The 15,451-nt window shown below is 38.7% G+C and overlaps 1 protein-coding gene across 1 annotated transcript in view; it reads right to left on the minus strand.

Annotated features, from left to right (window-relative positions):
• Nucleotides 1-7,275: 7,275 nt before the first annotated feature.
• The window catches only part of CNGB3 (cyclic nucleotide gated channel subunit beta 3), a 150,126-nt gene continuing 141,950 nt past the window's right edge, over nucleotides 7,276-15,451 (minus strand). Inside the window, exons 12-14 of the mRNA XM_032315994.1 lie at nucleotides 10,314-10,460; nucleotides 9,757-9,931; nucleotides 7,276-7,566 (exon numbers count right to left, since the gene is read on the minus strand). Coding sequence (XP_032171885.1) covers nucleotides 7,309-7,566; nucleotides 9,757-9,931; nucleotides 10,314-10,460 — 580 coding nt within the window. The 3' untranslated portion in view covers nucleotides 7,276-7,308. The remainder of the gene's footprint in view (nucleotides 7,567-9,756; nucleotides 9,932-10,313; nucleotides 10,461-15,451) is intronic.

Raw genomic sequence — 15,451 nt, forward strand, 5'->3', positions numbered from 1 at the left:
GTCTTTCCATCCAGTAAGAAGTATGACTTGTTTTTGAGCATATATTTATTGAGTAGCTTAGTACTGGCAATCAATAAGCAACATCAAGATGAGTAAAATTTCTTAGTCACTTCAAAGAGCTTATGATCTAATATGGAAAAGGAGACAGTATGTGATGCTAAAGTAAAAGAAGAATAAGCAAGGTGAGGTGGCCCCTTGTGCTTCAAGTAAGACTGTTTCTTATGCCTTTAGGCATCCGTCAAGACTACAGAGGAGCTGGCCAGATGCTCCTCCCTCCCCTCCTCCCAGCACTTGTTTCTCTCTCCTGCTGTCCTACGACTGTTAGGACTGATCCTGCCAGTCCTCACAAGAAGCTCAGATCATAAATTCCTCACTCCAGCCCATCTCGGGCTCCTCTGTACAATCCACATCCTCATCACAACCCAATGCCCTGCAACTGCTCAAACTCTGCTGCTCTGCCCTTAGGAACGGCCATTCATTAGCATAATCCCTTCTATCAGTGCTTTTTCTGAACAATCCCTTCGTGTTTTTACTCTGATTAAAACCTATTGCTCTTGAAGAACCTAACTTCCTCTGCAGTCTTCTCAAGTAGTTATTTTCTCTTCCTGATCTAGTTGGGTTTGGAGGCAGGGTTAGGTGTCCTCCTTGGCCCTTCCTTCTGCATTAGATAACCCCTCCCTCCTCTTTAAAACCTCCAGCTTTGAATCTCTTACCATTAGTTTAGATCACTTTCTTTCGTTTGTGATAATCTTGTCCTCCACTTTACCTTAGTCCTCACTCTAGACTTTATTATTACCCACAACAAACCCTTTCCTAATATCAAGTATCCCATTTTCCATTAACAACCCACTTTACAGCTCATTCCCTGTAGTACCACAACTTCAACAAATCATTCTCCATCACTACCTTCAAGTTACTAATCCTACCAACTTTTCAAAGGCTCCTGCTCCTTTTCTAGACTTTTTTTTTTAAGACTTTATTTATTTTTGAAAGATAGAGAGAGAACCCAAGTAGGCAGAGTGGCAGGCAGAGGGAGAGGGAAAAGCAGGCTTCCTACTAAGCAAGGATCCTGATGCGGGACTTGATCCTAGGATCCTGGGATCATGACCTGAGATGAAGGCAGACACTTAACTGACTGAGCCACCCAGGTGTCCCTCTAGACTTCTTTTCTACTGATCTTTGCCTTGGCCACTCTGTTCCAAGCATTTGGGCTTTCTTGCTCTTAAATGAATGTGCCTGACATATCCCTGGTTCAGGTCTTTTGCACCTGCTGTTGCCCCTTCCTGAAGAACTCTCCCTAGTCACTTGTGAGCTTTGCTCCCTCACCTCCTTCAGGTTTTCATTCAATTATACCCGGTAAGGTGTTTGCTGATCACTTCGTTTAAAATTATATCTCTTTCTCCAGTACCATCTATCCTTGTCTCTGCTTAGGTTTGTCATTTTGTTTCTTGGCATTTAGTAGACATGGGGAAAAAAAATGAATGAATAAGGTATGTGTTAGAGTATATGCAAGGATGGAAATTAGTTTATATGAGAAAATGTTGAAGTTTAGAGTGGGGAGATTTTCTTCTCATTGTGGGGAGCAGCTAGAACACTGGGGAGATCTTGGAGGGCTTCACAGGTGGCTCAGTATTTCATCTGATATTTGAATGTTACTTGGGGTTTTCTAATGTAAAGAAAGCAAATGAAACTGCAAACAAAGAAATTGACATTGTCTATGGCTTGAAGTCAGAAAACAGCGTGGTTTGCAAACATTGTTGGTACCGGGAGAAGAATATGTGTCATAACTCTTCTATTTCATAACAGAATCTCTTCACCCACTTTTACAAATGGGATGTCAAATGCCAGTTCTGTTAATTTTTCATATTCCTGTTTTAGTGAAATCTGTGGTTTGTCCCCTTCTGAAGTGCAAGTTAAGTCTGAAACTTTCTTCTCAGATTTAGAATATAAATATGGTCCTTACATGGCAGCCTTTACTATCATTTTGCCCCATGAAAATTTTTTTAAAAAATATCTTCTTTATCTATTTGACACACAGAGAGACAGCGAGAGAGGGGACACAAGCAGGGGGAGTGGGAGTGGGAGAAACAGGCTTCCCATAGAGCAAGGAGCCAGATGTGAGGCTCAATCCCAGTATCCTGGGATCATGACCTGAGCTGAAGGGAGACGCTTAACAACTGAACCACCCAGGCACCCAACGACTGAGTCATCCAGGGCCCCATGCCCCATGAAATTTTGAGAAATATACTTGTTTATTTGAAAAACTCCTTCTTCAGGTGGATGCTACTTTTATCAAGTTAGGCCATGATCTTTACATTTGAAAAACAATTTATCTTTGTCCTTGGGTTCTGCCATACTGTGGTATGGTCCTGGGCACAGAATTTTGTTTCTGTGTTCTGTATAATGGGGCCTTGCTGTAGTAATCTCTAAATTCCCTTTCAAGTCTAAGATTCTGGCGTAAACAACAGAGCTTGATTTATTTAAAGCTGGATGCGAGAAACCGCATCACAAGCCTGGTTAACAACCCTTAGCATGCACCGTGTGCTGAATTCATATTACTGAAGAGTTTCCAGCAGATAGGGTCCTTGTATATTTGTATCAGAATCATTGTGTGCTGTAGGCAGAGACGACCAGGACTACACAGGGACAGTAAGAGGGGCTGTGACCTTTCAGGTAGGCCTCCCTTGCTTCATCTGAGGGAGTTATTGTCTAGAAATGTCAGGTTGTATTGCTTAACGATGCACATTTATTTGACCTTTGCACTGTCATTTCTAGTCACAAAAGTTATAGTAGGAAAAATACAGCCAGTCATAAAAACTCATGGAAGAAAACATCAAATTTTACTACAGTGTATGGGTAAGGTACTTAAAATGTGAATTTCAAGTACCTTTGCTTTGATTAGATATAATAAATTCCAGAATAGGATAATGATTAATATCTTCCAGAGATTTAAAAAAATTCCTCATAGGAAGGTAAAAGAATTATTATAAGTACAGAATAGGTCCAAATTGCAGAAAGTACAGATTCTTTCTTCTCTTATTGCTGTTCCATGTGGCAGTTTATCATCTGATGCATAACTGAAATGAAACAGTTTGTTATATATTATTTTAGGGTTATTTATGAGCAGTGTTTCACCAAAGATGGCTCCTAGAATATGAGTAGGGGTACAAATTATTTCTTTTCTGTGAGTGACTTAGGGTTTTGGGCTCATTCTAATTCAACATTTGATATAGTTATACACTTTAGCAGTAATTTCTAGTTCAAAGTTCTCTCTCTCTCTCTCTTTTAAGTAGGTTCCATGCCCAACATGGAGCTCAAATTTACAACCCTGAAATTAAAAGTCATATGCTCTGCTGCCTGAGCCAGCCAAGTACCCCAAAGGTCTTTTAGATAAAGAAAGGTTTAGTTTATTTTTGACATGGTCTGTGTGTAGGATTACAGATTTAGTGAATTAAAATACAGGCATCGAATTAAATTTGAGTTTTAGATACATAATGATTTTTTTGGTATAAATAGGTCCTACATATGGCATGGGACATACCTATACTAAAACAATACTCACTGACTAGATGTCCTGTATTTTATCTGGTAATATCCTGTCTGGGTGATTACAAAAGTGGCTACAGTCCTCCCATCAAGAGGTATGTTTTGTTTCTCTGGCCCTTCCATCTAGGCTGGTCTTGTGAGTTGGCTAATAGAATTCTAAGCCTAGGGGCACTTGGGTGGCTCAGAGGGTTAAGCCTCTGCCTTCGGCTCAGGTCATGATCCTAGGGTCCTGGGATCGAGCCCCACATCGGGCTCTCTGCTCAGTAGGGTGCCTGCTTCCTCCCCTCTCTTTCTGCCTGCGTCTGCCTACTTGTGATCTCTGTCAAATAAATAAATAAAATCTTAAAAAAAAAAAAAAGAATTCTAAGCCTAGACCTCAAGGACCATGCTCATTTCTGCCTTCTCTCTCTAGGAACCCTGTGCAGCCTCCAAGCCTAGGATAGGAGGCTATATGGATGACATAAACCAATCTATCTGAGACTTGTAGACCAGCAGCCCCCAGCGAATTCAGCAGCTGACTATAGAGCATGGACTAGCCCAGCTAAGACCAGAAGAACCACCTGCTGAACCAAGCCCAAATGGGCAACCTACAGAATCCTGATGATTATTTTAAGTCACTTAGTTTTAGTTAGCAAAAGCATGTTGATACAGTTTAACAATGGAAAACAGAGCTGGGCATTTTTTTTTAGGACTAATGGACAGCTTATAGGTTGTGCAGAATTTGGAAGGCTACAGATGAAAGTTAATATAAGATGTAATTTTTGTAATCACTTTTGAGCAAATAATACTTGAAGATGCCTTCAGGGTCAGTCAGAGGAAATTACTTGTTGAATAAACACTCTGACTCACAGAAAAAAACTTACTTGTATAAAGAGATGTTGCTTTACTTCTTTAACAATGTAATGTTTATGAAGTGTAGAAGTTCTGCTGAGTGACTTCTTGCTTCCTTCTTCCTTTTCTGGGATCTTTTCAAGATACATCCCTTGTAACCAGTCCATTTTGCACTATACCTTTGACAATTGATTACTGGGATCAGACCCAGCTGGGGGTTGAGGAAGAATTTTCATATATCTGTGCACCATCAATTAGCCAGTTAGTCACCAAACTACTTGTTGACTTCTCAAATGACTAATGAACATGGCTCTATCAGGGATCCAGAGAAGAGATATGTGGGTTAGCAGGTGTAGGGGAAAAAAGAAAAGTGGTAGGGAAAATCTCAGTCTTTGCCTCTGGGAATCCCTGGATGTCTGGGTTTTGACTTTGGGTTAAGATAAGGGTGATGGGATTTATGATGTGGTATTTCAAGGGCTCAACTCCTTTGGTGACCCCCAGAGTTGCTCTTTGCTTAAGTTTTTCTACTGTTCTAACTGATTAGTCAGCCTGCCTTCATTGTGTGGCTAGAGGGGTTTATGACCTCTGGTGGGAAATAAAGTTTTGAGCTCTCTTGCAACCTGAGTTCCTTGCCTAGATTTCATGGTTCAGAGCATGATCAGATCCTTGTATGACTAAGAAGGCTGGAAGCTTGTTAATGGGATGCCAATCAGACCCCTTAGTGCTTGCCTGGGGTCTTCCTCTTCCTGCGTTATGTCCATTACCTTTGAATAAAAACAGCAAGGATGAGTGTGAGTATGAATATGAGTATGTGGGTATGAATAGGCTCTGTGGAGCATGGTGAGTCCTTTCCAGTAGCCTAACTTAGGAAATCTTTGCACTCTTGGTGACCTAGGGCAAGTTAATGATTACTATGTCTCATTTTCCTAGTCTGGAAAATGGTGAAAATGGTAAGAATAATAATGGCTTTGTAGGATGGTTAAGAAGATTAAATGATTTAGTAGTGGTACCACATTTAGAACAAGAGCTGGGCACAGTCAATGCTATATATTAGTTATTATTATTTTGAGCCTATTCGAAACAGCATGGGGGAACCTTAGCATTTTTATTGGGGTACATTCAAATGCCTTTGTGTGTGTTCAGAAAATTGCAGTGGGGCAACCATTTCACATTCTTAATGATGTTTGGTTTAAGCTAATGCTAGATTTAGTTTGCATTTGCTGGAGATCAACTGTTTAGGCAAGGAGATAAGTCGGGGAGAGAGGTCCTGGAAGAAAGCATGTCAATGACAAGTAGAAACTGGTCTGTTTCACAAATACAGATAGCGCACAGGAGACAGCATGCCCTTGGGGAGATCAGGGATGCGGCTGATCTGTGTTTGGCTTAGGTCATGATCTCAGGGTCCTGGGATTGATCACCGCATCTGGTTCCTTGCTCAGCGGGAAGCCTGCTTCTCCCTCTCCCATTATCTCTGCTTGTGTTTCCTCTCTCACTGTCTCTCTCTTTCTCCTGGTCAAATAAATAAATAAAATCTTAAAAAAAGAACCCCAAATGAAAAATTGGTGACTCAACCAAATGATACATTTATTATAGTGATCGATTTATACATGGTTTGCGGAATGCATCTATGTTGTAGGCTTTTTGGTTAATATGATTTGTTAAAACCTTCTCAGCAAAGTGCTGTTTCAATGACCATCTTCTGGGACTTGGGAATAGCCTTATTATACAGAACTTAATGTTATACACTAATGGCATTTATTAGAATGGAATTCTATATGTATTATTACTTCCGACATCAGCCTGGCTTTTTTAGTCTCCTCACAGCATGAGACTTTAGTAATTATGCTAATGTTAGCTGATTCACGAGGACAACTTCCTAAAGTGCACTTAATTAACTTGGAGATTTTGTAAACAGCTGTACATGTAGGTTCTGCAAATTGTAGGGATATGTCAATCCGACATGTGTACAGTCTGCCTTCCTAACCTCATCACTTTTTACTAAAGCTGAAAACAATAAGAAGCTCAGGTCTGGCACCGTTTGAAGCAAATGTTTGAGGAAGACTCTGAGAAATGTCACTTTAGCCTATCTGAAGATGGGAACTGTGAGATTCCTCCAGTCTGAGTCTGTGGAGCAGGATGAGTTAGGTACATTGTTACTTTTCAAGTTGGTATGCAGGAAAATGTTAGTTTGTTTCTTTAGCAGAGGGAATGATTTTTCCAACATGTTGCTACAATATGTCACCGTGTTCCCCCTCACCTCCCCCCCCCCCCCCCCCGTGGGTTTGTTGGTACCACTGAACAATATTGCTCTTTAGGGGACTTTGGCAAGTTAGATTTCACATCCATAAACTCCATTATCTCTGTTTCCCTTCAGTCCCTGCTGCTGGGTTGATCTGATATTTGAGTAACTCATCACCCTTGTCTGCATGGAAATTACCTGGTATTTTACTTTCAACATTTTACTAAAATCTCATAATCCCCTACAAGTGAGAAGTAATATTCATATACATAGGACATTTAGTCAAGACTAACAGTGACGTGCAAGACTTTAACACACACACACACACACACACACACACACACACACACATTGAAAGGTAAGGAATCACTTCAGGGCCAAGACCAAAATAATAAAAATGGAAGGAAGAAACATCAAGAGAGAATGGAAGAAAAAACCTTACTACATAAAATTAGGAGAAATACCAATTGCGCAAGGCTAATGACAACAGTGAATAGGGATGGTTTTGAAATAATCTTCTTACTACTGTATAAGATCACACTCTCAGATAAGTCCTAGAAACTAAGCTAGGGATTTGTCTCTGGTTTCTCAAGGGTCCTGGCAAGGTCTTTTTCCTTCATTAATTTAAGCTACAATCCTGGGTACAATCTCTTTGGGAATTAGCTAGATTATATCTAAAGATAATCAAACATTTATTGCTTAGCCTTTTCTTTGACTTCAATCGTCAGAACCTCTTCCCCAGCCTCTGCAGAAGGAGCCATGCTGATGATGAGGGATTGATGAGTAGTTCCTCCGGGTAAAGCTCCGCTTGTAATCGGCTGGGGTTCTTCTGCTGTAACAGAATTTGCTCTGCATTCGGAGCTGTCCTGTGTTTTCTCTGATGGCTCTCTTCCTTTATTTTCATATTCTGCTCCTTTACCCTCTCCTTCTTCAGAATTTTCACTTGTTTTCTGGAAGAAGCAGTTATAAGAATTGGTTTTGAGATCATAATAAAGGACACTGGACTCTTTTGATTAATATACAATGGCTAAGGATCCCTACCAAGACAGATTCTCTGAATTAATGTGGGAATCATGTCTGCCTTGCATTTGACTATCATTTGATAACTTTCTGATGTGCTGCAAGAATGAGGTTGAGCTGTCACATTTGACTTAACAGAGTAATTCTGGATTTCATTTTTGTCCCTGACAAGAAATTCTCTTCCCCTTGGTTCTTATGCTCTCTGAATTATTGGACTTAGTGCTCAGGATTCTTTGCTTTTGCCTTAAAAGTATGTACTTATTTATTTTATGAAGATGAAATTTTAAATATTTATTTACTAATAAAAAAGTGTGAACCAAATGCCATAAAGATACTACAGAAATTATGGTTTTCCTGCTGCATAAGCTCATGGGAGAATCTCAGGGAGAAACTTATCTCTCTTTCTTCATACAGTCTTTTCCTTTTGTCCCATGGGTGCTTGAGCTCTATGATTTTAGGAACTCTTATGCTTAGTATCATCTGTAGAAATTTCATAGCAAAAAATATACTATGCTCTTTGCTGATGATGCTTCAGGTCAGTTTAAGAAAGGTTTGTACAAGGTATGAATGTGCACATATAAAGCTGGGAAACTTATTTAACACAATGACCTATATTTCAGTACCCCATAAGTCTTTTACATAACTTACTACTTCCATGCTGATTAAATGAGGCATTTGGTTTATACTTTATTCCTAATTTTTACCATAGCCTTTGTGTGTGAAAAAGGAGAGGCAAGTTTTAGTCTCTTGAGTGTGACTGATTTATAATATTTGCTTAATGATCTTCTGAAAGATCCACAGCCAACCATTTCTTACAGTTTTTATAGATAACATGTCTAGATTCAGAAAACCTGAATCCCTGCTCCGTCTTCAATATCTGCCCTCATAGGCTTATTACAAGAATCAAAGAAATACGAAAATCAAGAGAGAAAAAGAGTAACATTTGAGTATCTTGAAGTTTCTAAGAATTGAGAGGCAGCTCAGTGTAGGCCTAGAAGTCTGAGTACCTGAGTAATAGTTTTTGCTCTGTCACTTTTTGTGATCTTATCCAAATAAGTTGATCTGGAGTTCAGTTTCTTCATCTATAACAAGAAGGGCTTGGATGAAATCTATGAAGTTATTTTGGCTATTAACATTTGTGATATATAAGTGATTGAATATTTGTGAAAATATTTATTGGCTCACTGGTAAAATATGTTATATATTTATAGGTTTATATGTGTGCTTATACATATGCAATTGATTCTAATTATTCTTGGTAGTTTTGTTCTATCAAACTGCCACAAACAGAAAATTAGCAAATACTGAACCATTGCTCCTAGAGATAATGCAAGATTTTGTTCCTATGAGCCTCTGTTGACAAGTTTTTGTCAACAAGTCAATACATAACCTTGTTTTATGTGTATTTCTGTTTAAAGACATTTATTATATATATATATATATATATATATATATATATATATATATATAAAATAGTTTCATTATATTGAACTCAAGGCCAATAGCACTGTAACTCTTGCTTGAATGATGCTTACCTAAGCATGTGTCTTTTTTCTGTAAGACACATCAGAGCATTTTTGTGCTTATGAACACAGGATAGTACTTCAGCTTTATGCAGTACAAAAATGAGAAAAACAAAGCACTTAAATAGACCATGAAAAGGTCACTTGTTTACAGCGTGAGAACTAAAACAAGGAAGTAGAGTGTCTTCCTGTTCAACCTTGGCTGAGAACACGTGCATTGGGAAACTTAAATTTTTCACTGCTCTGCATATACATATGTTTGCAAATGACCATGTTGAACACTGATTTTGGGTTTATAAAGAAATTTCTGTGAGTAGGTAGATATGCAAATATACAGAATATACAAATAATGAGAGCTGAATGTATTTATATATACATATGTATTAAAAGTATCTATAATAAAACATGAGTATTAAATGTAATGATACATGAGGATATAGTTTAGATAATAATAAATGCTATAATTAAAGTAATAATTATTCACATTAGATGCATCCAAACTATCCTAGCATCTGAAATTGAATTAAAGCAGGAACTTGTCTGGGTATACTTAGTCCAATGGTCTGTTACAGCCCTCCATCCACTCTGTCTTATCACCTGAATGGTTTGTTCTCTCTTCAATTTGAGTAGTCTTGCAAGTCCTGCTTTTCCTGTACCTCCCAGGAGAGCTTTAAACATTTTAGGTGTCTCTTGTTTTGGTGGGAAGAGAAAGGCAAGTCCTTTTCTTGGAGGAGTTGCCTCTGTGCCTGGAGCCTTCTTCTTTAGAAGCACACTGTGAATAGAAGAGAAAGGCTACTTTATTTTATTTAATTAGATTTTATTTATGTATTTGACAAAGATAAATCACAAGTAAGCAGGGAGGCAGGCAGGCTCCCTGCTGAGCAGAGTCCAATGTGGGGCTTGATCCTAGGACCCTGGGATCATGACCTGAGCTGAAGGCAGAAGTTTTAACCCCCTGAGCCACCCAGGTGCCCCGAGAAAGGCTACTTTAGATAGTACTGTAAGAATTCCGGAAAAACCTACCAGAAACACTAACATTTCTCCTAATCTGAGAAGTTTTCAATAGATAGTTGCATATATAGTTGTTTGTTAAATGCATCTCATGGAGAAAGTTGATCACTGCCCAAACTCTAATGGGGTTTTAAAGGTCATACCTGGCTTTCTTCATGAGGAGCTTTTCAGAATCTGGATAATGCACTAGAATTTGTTGGAGGGTCTTTTTGTCTAGAGTTAAAAGATTGGCGAACCCATGGGCTATCACATTGGCAGTTCGACGATTTCCTCCTCTTGCCGCTAGGAGGCTGAAAGAGGAGAAAAGTGAATCTTTATCACCAGTTTCTGTTTTCTTCTACCAAAATTAAAAAAAAAAAAAAGGTATCAAATATTTTAACCATTTACACTGCTTTGGATAGATGAAGATGAGAGTTCAGGTGATTGTGTGGAGGAAGTTAGATGTGGTGGTGATGGAAGTGGCAACAGTTTTCAACATGTTTTGTTTTGAAATCCCACCTCAAATGAAGGACTTGTAGCCATCAGTGCCCCATGAGATTCCACCCCAGATTCCAGAGGCTCACAGTCTTTTTAAACTCGATATCCTCTATTTGCTTCTCTAGCTTCATTTTTCATCTTCCCCATCCTCTTTGTTCCCCATAAAACTGACTAATGGGGCTCTTGTATAATAATAGTGGATAGTAGCTGCAAGATGCAGACTTTCTCTGAGTAAGTGTACTTAAGGAAGGCCAAAGGCAAAAGAGAAGACAGAAACAGGGCATTTCAGAGAGATTTGGAAGTCCTAACACCTAGAGCTGCAGCAAATATTAAGCACCGTCTAACTCTTAGCCAGATTAACATAAAACCTCATGCTAAAGACCTATCTACCTCAATTCCTATTACCAATTGCATCATGTACAGCTTCCAACAAAAAATTATAAAGCAGACTAAAAAAAACAAGAAAAACACAGCATAACAAGACAAAGAAAGCATTAGAACCAGACTGAGATAAGACACAGATATAGGAATTCTCAGAGAATTTAAAATGTCTCTGATTGGGGTGCCTGGGTGGCTCAGTGGGTTAAAGCCTCTGCCTTCAGCTCAGGTCATGATCTCAGGGTCCTGGGATCGAGACCCGCATCGGGCTCTCTGCTCAGCAGGGAGCCTGCTTCCTCCTCTCTCTGCCTGCCTCTCTGCCTACTTGTGATCTCTCTCTGTCAAATAAATAAATAAAATCTTTAAAAAAAATAAAAAATAAAATGTCTCTGATTAATATGTTAAGGGATCTAATGGAAAAAGTAGACATCATATAAGAATGGATGGGAAATGTAAGGAGAGAGAGTGAAATTCTAAGGCAATTCAAAAGGAAAGATTAGAAATAAAAAACATTGTAACAGAAATGTAGAGGGACTTTGCTGGGCTCATCAGCAAAGTCTGCACTGCACATGGCCAAGAAAACAGATGAGTTTGAAGACAGGTCAGTAGAAATTTCCCAAACTAAAATGTAAAGAGAAAAAAAAGAATGAAAAAATCCCCCAACAACCTGCTCCCAAACTTCAAAAACTCTAGGACAATTTCAAAAAGTATAAGTAAATATGTAACTTTTGTGTGTACATATACATAAAATAAATACATACCATACATCATTCTTTAATACCAGAAAAAAAATATTTGAAGTAATCATGGTCGAGGAGGTTCCAAAATTAATGACAGACATGAAACCACAGATCCAGGAGGCTTGAAGACTATCACAACAATAAATACCTACCTCTGACAGTTGTGTTTTATTCCTTTTTTTGAAATCCAAGTGCTTGACCTAAGCTTGATTGCCATTTCAAAGAGGCATTCACTTCAAAGATGCTGATCTTCACTAAATACATTGCCAGCCACCCAATTATATAAAAAGCCAGATTGCCTTCCCCCAGTGAGGCTTTGTTTTAGAGATCTAGTTTATTTTATTATTTATTTATTTATTTATTTATTTATTTATTTGTCAGAGAGAGAGAGAGAGAGAGAGAGCAAGCGAGCACAGGCAGGCAGAGTGGCAGTAGAGGCAGAGGGAGAAGGAGGCTCCATGCTGAGCAAGGAGCCTGATGCAGGACTCGATCCCAGGATGCTGGGATCATGACCTGAGCTGAAGGCAGCCTCTTAACCAGCTGAGCCACCCAGGCATCCCTAGAGATCTAGTTTAATATCTAACCATTGGGCTAGCTTGTTTTTTTTCACTTCCCATACTTTAAATTTCTGCTCTTATATTTTAAATTCACTAATAAAAAGTGAGCCCACAAAATCCTAGACTCCTATTCTCAACCCCAATAGAAGCAGAACCCCAGGCCTATGTGTTCTTTCTCTCTCTGTGACCTTGGTGTGTGGCATCAGGTTGGCTGTGTAATTTTTGAGGTCTTGTAAGTAATAAATTTGTACTTTTTTAAGGTTTCCTAATGTTTGTTGCTGAAAGGCATCTTACAATTTTTTTTTGAAGATTTTATTTATTTGACAGAGATTGGGAGTGAGAGAGTAAGCAGGGGGAGTGGCAGAGAGAGAGGGAGAAGCAGACTCCCTGTTCAGGGAGTGTGGTGGGGTTCGATTCCAGGACCCTGAGATCATGACCTAAATTGAAGGCAGAAACTTAACCAACTGAACCACCCAGGTGCCCCTGTGTCCTACAATCTTAATAAAAACCAGAAAGGCCAGTCCAACCACAACATTGGGTTACTGATAAGTTTAGATCGGCACAAACCACCTAGAAGAGGAAGAAGGATAATAGTCAGCAGATTTTTCATGAGAAGCCATGCAATTAAGAAGAGAGGGGAGAGAAATATAGTGTTGAAGGTCCTAACAGATTAGATCATAATTGTCCACACCACAAAGAAGAAATTATAACTAGACGTGATAGAAGTTAGCTAATGCCGGGGTGGTAATTATATTGCAATATATATGAATTTCTAAATCCAATATGTTGTACACCTAATAGTTACACAATACTATATGCCAATTATATATTTTGATAAAAATAAAAATAGTAAAAAAAAAACAAGAAAGAAACAAAATCAGCAACCTAGAATTCTATGTACAGTGAAATTACCTTTTCAAGGTGAAAAAGAACAAAGATTTTCTTAGAAAAATAAAAGCAGAGGGAATTCAACATTAGTTCACCTACTCTGCAAAAATGTTGAAAGAAGTTCTGCAAGAAGAAAGAAAATAATGTAGGTTAGAAATTCAGGTCTACATAAAAGGGGGAAGGACATTGGAGAAGGAATAGAGATAAAACTAAAATCTTTGTTTTTCTTATTCTTAATTTTGATCTAACAATAATTTTAAATAATAAAATAACAATGCTTTGGGTGATTTATAGAAAAAGGATAAATGAAATGAATGACTTAAGGGCTGCTAGGGAAGAATTGGGAATACTGTGTAAGGCTCTTGCTCCATAGGTTGTGTTCTGTGAAGATAGACTTAAATTAGTTTAAAATGTGTATCACAGAATGGCTGCACCAGCTTGCATTCAAGAGGAATTTGAGAGGCAGCGTGGGGGGTCATGGGGGGCAGGGAGGGAAAAAAATGAAACAAGATGGGATTGGAGGGAGACAAACCATTAGAGACTCTTAATCTCACACAACAAACTGAGGGTTGCTGGGGGGTTGGCGGGGAAGGGATAGGGTGGCTGGATTATGGACATTGGGGAGGGTATGTGCTATGGTGAATGCTGTGAATTGTGTAAGACTCAGGATTCACAGACCTGTACCTTTGAAGCAAATAATACATTATATGTTAATAAAAAAAAGTGAAAAAAATGTATATCACAAATTCTAGGGCTACCACTAAAATGTCTTTAAAAGAAGTATAACTGACATGCTAAAAGAGGAGAGTTGAATGCTCAGTTGAAAACAGAGAAGACAGAAAAAAGGAGGAAAAAATCCTAATGTTAGGCCACCTTAAGGAATCAAACAGAGCCTCTTTCCAGCAGTTCTCACTGAACTTTGGTCCAGGTCTATCCAGGATGTTTAGAAATGGAAATACTTCCTCAATACATAAAGAAGATATTTGGAATCCATAAATGTTGACCATGTTAAATGACTACTTATTTTGTTTGGTGACTTCACATTTTAAATTTCTTGTTCCATGGCAAAAACAGCCTTTCTTTCTTCTCTTCTTCATTCTTTCCCTCCCTTCCTCTCGTCCTCCTTCCCTTCCTTTCCTTCCTTCCCTTCTCCTTCCTTCCTTCCTCCCTTCCTTCTTTCCTTCCAAGAGAAAGGGGCAGAGAGAAAGAAGGAGAGGGAGAATCTCAAGCAGGCTCCACACCCAGCTCAGACAACAGGGGGCTTAATCTCATGACCCTGAGATCATGACCTGAGCCAAAATCAAGAGTTGGAGGCTTAACTGTTAAGCCACCCAGGCACACCACCCTCAAAACTTATTCTTTACTCCTTTCCTGAGGTTCTTCCCAAGACAAGTTTGCTTTCACTTTTTTCTTTTTATTGAAGAGGAATGAATTTTACTTTATCTGCCTGCCTATCAATCTATTTCCATCCATCCAACTTCCTATCTATCTTCTTACTTGTCTTTCTGTGCGCAGGGTAATCCAGTAGTTAGGCAGGGCTAGATGGCACTGGGAAGCTTAATTTGGGTCTAAGAATGTTTCTGTGTGTGTCAGACAATGAGAGCAGAACGGAAATAACATATTTAAATGTCAGGTTATTTTGAGATTTCTCAAGCTTTAATTAAACTTGCCTACAGGTTACACGTTTAGAGTGCTTGATGAGTTTTTGAACAGAAGAAATAGTCTGTTTGCCAGATGGATTTTGCCCAAACTCTCTCAGCAATGTTTAAAATAGCCTCTTTTTTTTTTTCTTCTGTCCACAAAATGCTTCTCCAGCACTCCACCAATGGAAAGTTTCATGCATTAAATAGCTTAGTAAGAAGATCCCTAAATATGCCCGACCCCATGTAGTTTCTGAAAGCACGTACTAGAGGATAAATAGTGGAGGTTAATGATAAATGTCTGCAGGTCAAAAAATAACGAAGAGAGTAATGGTCCAGGAAAGAAAGATTGGATTCTAATTCTAGATCCACCTCTGTGTGCTGTGACTTTAGACAATAACTTAATAACTAAATCTTTTTGATTTTTATTCCAACCACGTAAGTATTCATTGAGCACCTACCATGTATTCAGTGGAGTGAGTTAGAGGGCAAAGGAAGAATTATTCAAGCCTAGTGTGATTTTGCGTAAAGAATACAGACTTTGCAACCAGATAACTCTACCATTTATTACACACATTTCTTTCTTTTTTCTTTTCTTTTT

Source organism: Mustela erminea, chromosome 16 (genome assembly GCF_009829155.1).
Source record: "Mustela erminea isolate mMusErm1 chromosome 16, mMusErm1.Pri, whole genome shotgun sequence".
Lineage (NCBI taxonomy): Eukaryota > Metazoa > Chordata > Mammalia > Carnivora > Mustelidae > Mustela > Mustela erminea.